Source organism: Pelodiscus sinensis, chromosome 1 (assembly GCF_052426305.1).
Source record: "Pelodiscus sinensis isolate ZL-2025 chromosome 1, ASM5242630v1, whole genome shotgun sequence".
Classification (NCBI taxonomy): Eukaryota; Metazoa; Chordata; order Testudines; family Trionychidae; genus Pelodiscus; species Pelodiscus sinensis.
The window spans coordinates 148,062,799-148,072,216 of NC_143052.1; the positions used below are offsets into that span (position 1 = coordinate 148,062,799).

Sequence of the window (9,418 nt, forward strand, 5' to 3'; positions counted from 1 at the left end):
ATCCCCTTTTTCCTCAAGATTGTAATCTTGCGGAAAAAGGGGTTTTTGCGCTAAAAGAAAATGTCCACACTGCTTATTTTTGCACAAAAACTGATTGGCAGAAAATATGCAAATGAGATTGTGACTCATGCAAATTAGTCTCTCATTAGCATTTTTGCTGAGAAAACTCGTAGTGTAGATGTAGCCTAAGAGTATGGCTATGTCCCCATGCTCTGATTGACCTAACATGTTAGAAACAGAGTGTAGTCATCATCGCAGAAGAGGCCAGCTGCACCAGTACACACTTGTCCAAAATGCTAGGCATGTAACTCAGAATGATTAGCGCCTTCTGCCACTGCAGCTACACTCTATTTTTGCACGTAGCTCTGATCAAGCTAGTGTAGGTATCCCCAGCTCCAAGTGTAGACATTCCCCAAGAGCTATGAGGCAGGCTCTGTCTCATACTTCTTTCAGAGGTTCTGACATCTCATTGAGGATTTCCTCTTCATTGTACCACCTTCCCTGGTACTGGATATCACAGTAAGTGAAAATCCATTGGCGCAAATCCTTTGGTAGCTTTCAGTATGACATATATTCCTGAAGGTCATTCATCTGCCATTACAGAAAAGACAGGCAATGATTTACATTACTGCAGTGGTCTCCAACCTTTTTAGCCACAAGATCACTTTTTCAATTTAAGTGCAATGTAAGATCTACCTCAAACCCAAATACCCTTTCCCTGCTTCCTTCTCACCCCTTCTTTGAGTCCCTGCCCCTGCTCCACACCTTCTCCGAGACCTCACCCTGCTCACTGCATCCCCCTTCTCCCATCCTCACTCACTTTCACCAGGATGAGGTAGGGGGTTGGGGTGCAGGCTCTGCTCTTGGGCCAAGAGGTTTGGCGTGTGGGAGGGGCTCCGGGTTTAGCCCAGGGTGGAGGATTGGGGTTCAGGAGGGGTTTCAGGGTGCAAGCTCTGGGAAAGAGTTTGGGTACAGGGAGACTCATGTCTGGGGCAGGAGGTTGGATGTAGGAGGAGGTTCAGGGCTGGGACAGGGGCTCAGGATGAAGGCTCTGGCTGGGCACCATTTAACAGAGACAGCTTCCGGGTAGTGGAGCAGTGGGGTTCAGACAGGTTTATTCCTGCCCTGGCCCTGCACCACTCTGAAAAGTAGCTGGCATGTACAACAATGGCTCCATAGCACCATGTATTGCCCCTCATCTACAGGCACTGAGCCCACAGCTTCTACTTGCCACGGTTCCCCGTTATTGATCAATGGGAGCTGCTGGAGCAGTGTCTACAGGCAAGGACAGCCTGTGGAGACCCCCTGCTCTGCCTTTCTCAGGGGCTGCAGGGACATGCCAGCCACTTCCAGGAGTAGCAATTACCATAGGGATAATTACTCCAGCCGTGAGAGGTTAGGCATTTTAGAATTCACTCCTCAAATAATTAAATTTAACCATAAGAGAGAAATGAAAATGATTAAATGCACAGACCAGTCAAAATCCCAAAGTAACACACTTTTCAAACAGTAAAAGAAATAACAACCCCCTACACACATACACTATGTCTACACTCGCAGCTTCTTGCGCAAGAACATCTTGCACAAAGGTTCTTGTGCAAGAAAACGTCCACACTGCCATGTGCGAGCTGTGCTTTTGCGCAAGAGTGCCCATGGCAGTGTAGACGCTCTCTTGCGCAAGAAAACTCTGATGGCCATTCTAGCCATAGGGCTTTCTTGCGCAAGAAATCCCTGCCACGCATCCACACTGCCCTCTTGTGCAAGAGCTCCTGTTTCAGAAAAAGGTGATATAAAGAATGGGCCCTGAGTTTTAGGGTAGTGGTGGCTGCACTAGCTTCATATCACCTGAGGAATCCTCCATGCCAGGGTAACACCCAACCCAGCAACTGTTTTAGAGCAGCTTTCAGTCCTCTCTGTATCAAAGAGCCATGAGCTTAACATCTGCAGCATGGTCCAAACTGCTCTTTTGAATCTTCTTTATCTAGTAGTGAATGATATATAGAATCTTTTAAAGTAGGTGTGATGGCCAGCACTTGGTAACTAAAGGGTTAAACCTAGGTTACTAAGGCTGTTGTTGGCAGGGAGCCAGAAGAACCAATGTGATACAGAGCTGAAATTTAAATTGTAAATATATACCTGCAGCCGTTTCTCTCTATGTGAATTTTAAGCCAGGAATTGGGAGAAAGAGAATGATTTAAACCAGGCAGGACTACCATGCCTCCAAGGAACTCATGCCATAGAGGTGAACTGGATCATGAAGGGATCGTGAGTAAATAAGGAGAAAATGTATATTTAGTCATAATCTGGGAATGTTCCTTTGTTTTGGTTGTTTGGTTAAACTTCTCTGTGTGAATCCACGCCTTCCCTCCCTCACTCACCATATTTAAGCTACAGCCCAGAGATACCATTTTTCTCTGTGTTTTAATCTGTTCTTTCCTCAGTTGCTCTGTAGCACCTAGCAAACAAGTATGCTTTATCAAGTATCTTTTTTCTTTTGTTAATAAAATCACCTTTTTTAAGGTGATGATTTGATTCTTGTGTCCTGGAGGTCTCTTATGTGTGCCTGCCTAGCCTGAGAGTTCCCTATCAGAGACACAGTTTGTTTACTGTGGGGTTTGTTGTTGTTTCTTTTTCAAGCTCACTTGGGGTATCCCTTGGGAAGAATTTCAAGTGTTTTTTTCTGTTTTTTTTAGGGATTAAATCACTTGATGGTAACAGCTACCTCCCAAAGTCAGTGAATTTGTGACACTGGGGAGTTTTTATAAGAAGAGTCTATAGAAATAAGGTATTTAATGTCTCTTGCAGGCCCCCGCCTTCTGCATTCAGAGTGCCAGAGTGGGGAACATCCCTGACACTAGGCAAAAGAAATGTCTTTAGGCATTTCATTCCTAGTTCCACCTGTGTTGTATCTACATATGTATGGCAAACACAGATTCTGGTGACCAGATATACTAGTGGGCTGGGCCCCATTTTTGCTATGCTTACCAACCCCCCTCTAAGCAGCCAGAGAGCCTGTTAATCTCGCACTGACTATATAGAAAAGCGGTTTAGAAAAAAACTGTTAATTGGTCTATTGCTCACATACTACATGTTACAGATGGATCTACAGACAGATCTCAGTTTTGCAGTTGGTACTGGTGGAAGCACAGGTAAGCATGACACTAAGACTCCACTTTTAAGTAGGTTGATGACATCATTCTGTTGCATAGCAGAAAAAACTTTTGTATATATAGATAACTGGTTCATCTTTTAGCCAGTCCTCCCCAGCCATCTAGACTCACAATACAGAAGCGTAAAGACCCGATAAATTTGATTGCACCCACAAAGTAACAGACAAGCAGGAATATTAGGTTGTGGTCCTTGGCACTGGATAGTTGAATCTGCTCTATGGATTGTTGGCAAAACGAGTAAGAATTTCCTCACGCCGCTTTCAGGTCAGGATAAGATTAAAAGATCTGCATTCTAAGGAACTGCATTAACACCAACCAAGATCTTAATCACTTGCACTGTGAGTGGGACACCCTGATCCATTCAACCTGATAAAAGGGAGAAGCTGGGGGCCTTGGGAAGAGGATCAAACTTTTTTCTTCTCCTTGGTAGAAGCATGGGGAGCTAAGGAAAATGCTTTTGCCCCACCTAATCATTGCGGTAGCAACTAAGGATTGGTTATCTAGTCCTCATCCTTGGCATTTCCCATGAGCTTTGGGGTGGAATAAGAAGTAAATCCCTCAAGAAAGAATGGGCTTGCTTTGAGCCAGGGTGCTGTGAGAGGAAGGGCACTAAGAAAGGGGATCTCCTCTGTGATGCGTTACATAGGCAGGGGCAGCCCATCCATATAGGTGAACTAGGCCGTCGCTTAGGGTGCCAAGTTAAATGGGGCGCCAAATAGTGGTGCAGTATCATCCAGGGGTTTGGAGGTGGGGGTGCCGATTGCATGGTTCGCCTAGGGCGCCAGTTGCTGGCAGCTAGTCTAGGGCCGCCCCCATACATAGGATATTCGCCTGTAAAGGTTTTTGGAGGGGAACTCGCTGTCCCGTTGCAGATTTGGCTCCAAAGTGCCTGTGGGACAGAGACTGCTAGTGCTGGGGGGCGGGAGTTGCAAGGCCATGCGAGCCGGGGGCGCCACCCGCAGTGCGACCCGCCGCTGCTCGCGCCCCAGGGCGGCCGCGCTAACGAACACGGGGAAGCGCCTCTCCTCGGGGCCAGCAGCCCCGCCCCGCGGCTCCCGCCGGCAACAGGCACGGGGCGGGGCTAGAAGAGGGAAGCCGGCAATAGGGGGGAGGGGCGGCAGGAGTCGGGCAATGGGGGGGGGGGGGGAGGGGCGCGTGGCTCGGCAGAAGAACTCCATTTCCCGGCGTTGCCCCGAGCGGGGCGCGCAGGCGCAGTCAGGTCTTGCCGCTCGCAGCCCCGGCCCTGGAGGGCGCGTGCGCATTTGGCGATCCGTGCGCGAGCCCCGGTAGGACCATGCGAGGGTTGCGCATGTGGGAAAGGGAGGGGTGGGGGGGTTTGTGCGGAGACCCCCCCCCCCCTCGGGTGGGGGCAGCCGGGCGGCTCTGACCAGCCCCTTGTGTCCGCAGGGAGCCTGGGCCGCTGCCGCCGGAAATGTCGAGCCTGGCGTCCGCCAGCTGCGAGCCCCCGGGCCCGGCGCCGCCGGAGAAGAAGCCGCTGAAGCCCTGCTGCGCCTGCCCCGACACCAAGAAGGCGCGAGATGCCTGGTGAGCGGGGCGGGCGCCGCCATTTCCCCTCCCCCGCCGCGGCGCTTCGCTCTTGCCCGGCCCCGACCGCACCGGGCTGCTCGGCCGCCTTCGCTGCAGCCCGGGAGCGACGCAGCTGGGCCCGGCTCGGCGGGAAGTGCCGGCCCGGGGCGGTGTCAGCGGGGGCCCCTTTCGGGTTGTGCCTCAGCGGGGCGCGAGGCCTTCCCTGGGGCCACACGCGCACCGACCGATCCAGGCCCGCCTGGGTTTTAAGTGTCGCCCCAGTCCCGACAGATGACCCCTCCCCCCCCCTCAAAATCCCCCTGAGCACTGGCTCTTGCCTCCCTTGCTCGCAGCAAGGCGGGGGCAGGTGGCTTTGCAGATCCAGCACCTGGCTCCCCACATGTACTGGCTTCCGCCTGCCCCTCTAGCTATCCGTGCTGCTGCCTCTCTATCAGAGGCAGCAGGGGGGAGGGGAAGCAGGCAGCTCAGAGAGCTGACTTAAAAGCTGTCGCTGCATGGGCACCACTTCTGTCCTCTGCTCCGGCTTTGCAACCTCTGATAGAAGGCAGCAAAAGGGGGGGGGAATGCTTATAGTCAGTAGGATTAACCGATAAGACCAGGCTGTTTGTCAATGTGCAGTTAACTACACGATTAACTTCCAAGTGAAAATGCTGTAGTGCAGTAGGTTCATGTTCCATGCAAAGCTTGCAGGTCACATGGTGCTGACTGCTCCTTTGGGGCTGGGACTATATGCAAGTTAGTGAATCAGCAAGTGCACAGTGGCTCTAATTAATGAATTGCTGTCTACAATTACAAAATGTAAACCCCACAGGAGACATGGGAATTATTTAGGGTGATACATATTCATATACATTACTTGACTTTTTGTCTTATCTCTCTGTGTACAAAAAACCCTTTCCAGTGGGACAACAGAGTGATGTCATCACATCACTTTGCATCCCATAGCCCCTCCCTCTGCCACCTTGCTTCTTTCCTCCCTCCCTGGTACTCCAGCGGGCCGGAGCCAGGAGCCTCGTGGGGGCCGCTAGCCCCATCACACACACACACTCCGCTGAGACTCCACATACCCCCTTGGTTGAGACCCTGCACTCCCAGCCTACTCCTGTCACCTCCCCCCTGGCCAGACACTTACCCCCAGCCTGCTCTTGCATCCTCTCCCTGGCCACACACCTATTCCCAGAAAGAAGGGGTTGGTGAGAGTAGCAAGCAGGGGGCACAGCCCCCTAGTGTAGTTAAAAATTAAAATAGTACAGTGAAGGCTAAACATCAGACTAACTTCCTGAGTGTGGGGCATGGCAGGCCATGAAATACTTCCTCAAAGGAAAGGTCAGATACTCTTTTACATTGGACATTTTAAAACTAGGCTATTTTACACAACCAATAGCTATCTAATGGTGTTAACTTCTACTAGATATCCTTCATGGTAAATTCTTAGGATTTGAAAAAGCACTTATGTAGATAATAAGAGAATCCAGTGTTAACGTTAGATAGGATAAAAAGTTTACCTTCAGCAGAACTTATATATTATTCTGCAGTATACTTTGATATGTGCTATTTTGTGCTCTGAATCCCGTTTTCTAAGCCTAACGCTGTCTGATATAACATAAGCAATACTAACTTTTCTCAGGATTATGAGTGGGAGAGCAGTTGTGGGAAATACTCTTTACCTCTCTGTGGGAAAATGGTAGTGTTGGGATATCAAAGCAAGCTCTGTAACAGTGCAAGCTTCCTGTCTTACACTTGTCACTTCTTAGCACTTTATGGGCCTAATTAAAGTCACACAGCAAAGGTTAAGATTTTGTCACAGTTATTTTTAGTAAAAGTTACAGACAGTTCATGGGCAATAAACAAATTCATGAGAGGGGCTGACTGCCCAGGGGATGGTGGTGGGAGAGTTGGTAGGCTTGACAACCCTGGCCACTGCAATGGGAAAAGGACCCGCTCCAACTCCAGCCCCATCCATTGGAGGGGGAAGGAGGGGAGAGCACCAGCTCTGGCCACTGCCAGGGTGAGGGGAAAGAGGTGCAGCTCTGGCAGTAACCACCATTAGTGTCAAGTGAGTTTTCAGCAATGCAGCAAAAATAAAATGGTTAATGAGCGTGCTTGTAATGTTAACATTGCCCGTCTCCTTGTACTGACCAGATTCTCTGACCACAGAGCCTAGCTGGCAGCCATTTTACTACGGGCTGCCTCCCTTCCACTTGAAAAGACTGGCAGCCATCTTAACTGAGGGTAGCCAGTGGTGTCACTCTCATGGGGAAGGATGGAAGACAGTCTGTGTCTTTACTATGTGCTATCTTTCTGTGTGCAGTAACTCTATGAGGATAATCTCTTTGAAGTATATCAGTTAATTCTCCCTGGTGTAAACTATACAGCAAATTTGAAATTACTGCCATTTTGAATTGTATTTATTTTACATATTTTAAAACAGGCAGGGAAAGTCAAACAACAAACTATCTGAGTTTAAGGTCAGCCTTAAATTAAATCAGATTATTTCAGATTTTATTCTCTGCTTACTATAAAGTCTGTTGCAAATGGATACTTTTTGTGGACCTTCACATGCAAGAGTCCCTTGGCCTTACAAATCTGAGTATTATGTGGTTTTGCTAGCTAACCATGGAAATCTTTTTGCATTACAGCATCATTGAGAAAGGGGAGGAGCACTGTGGGCCTCTTATTGAGGCTCACAAGGAGTGCATGAGAGCGTTGGGGTTTAAAGTATGAGTGAGATGAGCAGCGGGGCTGCATGCATGGTGAGTACAGATCATGGGACCATATTCCTTACTAGCTCTCTGACTCTGCAGTGGTCCAAGAATTCAGTAGGTGTCACTAGTAGACCTGGACTACCTGCACCGCACCTCCTTACATGTGAAAGGCAGGTATCTGCTGATGTCATCAGTGGCTCAAGAATAACTCTTGCTGGCCTCTTAGAGAGTTTGCAGTGGTGAAAGGACTGCTGGGGTCTAGGTAATTCTATACTGACCATGCACAATCCAGCCTTTATGTGCAGTTGCCCTGTAATAGATTTGATTTGAGGGAGGCTAGTTAGAGAGGGTATACAATGATTAAAAACAATAGTGTCTTTAAATATGGAAAAAAAACAACAAATGGTCTGGTAACACTTCAAAGAGTAACAAAACATGTAGATGGTATCATGAGCTTTCGTGGGCACAGCCCACTTCTTCAGATGACCAGAGGGAAGGGGAGGGTAGAGAAAGATGCTACCAGACCATTTTTTTTTTCTATAACAGACTAACTCGGCTACCCCCTGAAGCTCCTTTAAATATGGAGTTCAGCTTTCCTTTTTTCATCTTTTAGTGTTTCACCTTCATTACAACGACACGATAGTGTGTTCTTAGAGTTGCTACAAAAGAGAAATTTTGGAAGTAATTGTCACTAGTATAGTCTTCAAATTGCTTCACACAGTGATTTTTATGATTGGAAGCTATTTAATTGTTGATGATGATATCCAGTAGAAATCTTCTTTTATTTGAAGTGTTCTTTTTCTTTCTCTTTTTCTAGGTGATCTGCTGTTTGGTGGCTGGGTTCTCAGGTGGCTAAACAATATTAAGTTATTTCTGCATATTATTTCAAAGAACAAACTTATGTGGAATCTATTTATAAAGAATTTCTAACAAACAATATGTATACTGCCTCTGTGGCACCTCCATTATCTGATTTTCATTGGCTGATAGAGATCTATTTTCCTCTTAATAAAGGACTTAAAATGCCGATTCCCCTTTCATTTCTAAAGCAAAGACATCCTCGCTTTCTAACCCAAACCATTTTCTGTCAAATGTTGGGCAGCAGTTGGATAATGACTCTCCTCATTTCCTTCCCCTAGCCACATTGGAATGGGAACCATGATAGTGGCAATCATTTAAAATATTGTGGTTTCTAGCAGAGTTTCCCCTCTACTGCTATGGATGGGGATCATTTATTACTAGCATTATTTCTTATTGTGAACAAAAGCAAAGATATTTTAAGCTTGTAGCTGCTGCCTGTTGTTCAGGGATAACCAGTATCGCAGATAAGTCAGAGTGCGTGCTCCTGTAAGCCTGCTGTTCTTTACAAGACATTTTCTCTAGAGTTGAAATGGGTGTTACTGTATTAGGAGCTGCAAACTTCTGATAATCTGGCACCTTTAGGCCCCAGGGGGTTCCGGATTATCAGATATGCCCGACTGTCGGAAGGGGGGGGCTATGAGGGGTCTAGGGTGGTGTGGGGGGGATGCCACCCCAGACCCCTCATAGCCCCCCCTTCCGATAGTCCGGCTCTGCCCCAGGCATCCCCGATTCAGCCGCTGCTGGTCAGTAGCGCCGCCCCTTGGTGCTTTGAGATCAACCCTGCAGCAGCCCAGTTGCTCTTAGGGACGCCTGGGGCAGAGCAGCTGGGGTGCTGCCAGGTTGATCTCAAAGCTCCAAGGGGCGGTGCTACTGGACCAACCCGGCAGCACCCCAGCTGCTCTGCCCCATGCATCCCCAAGTCAGCTGCTGCTGAAACTGACTAGCGGCTGACTCTGGGAAGCCCAGGGCAGAGCAGCTCTTCCTCAGGCTTCCCGGAGTCAGCCGCTGGTCAGTTTCAGCAGCAGCTGTATCGGAGACAGCTGTGGTGTTGCCGGGTTGGTCCCACAGCGCCGAGGGGCAGCGCTACGGGACCTACCGGCAGCACTCCAGCTGTTCTGCCCCCGACTTCCCCGA

General features: G+C 48.8%; 1 protein-coding gene across 1 annotated transcript; it reads left to right on the top strand.

Annotated features, from left to right (window-relative positions):
• The first annotated feature begins 4,303 nt into the window (after positions 1 to 4,303).
• COX17 (cytochrome c oxidase copper chaperone COX17) lies at positions 4,304 to 8,450 on the top strand. Its single transcript, XM_075905538.2, has 4 exons — positions 4,304 to 4,456; positions 4,578 to 4,715; positions 7,358 to 7,471; positions 8,241 to 8,450. Exons 2-3 carry the CDS (start codon positions 4,603 to 4,605, stop codon positions 7,440 to 7,442), a joined length of 198 nt encoding a protein of 65 aa, XP_075761653.1. The 5' UTR covers positions 4,304 to 4,456; positions 4,578 to 4,602; the 3' UTR covers positions 7,443 to 7,471; positions 8,241 to 8,450.
• The last annotated feature ends 968 nt before the right edge of the window (positions 8,451 to 9,418 follow it).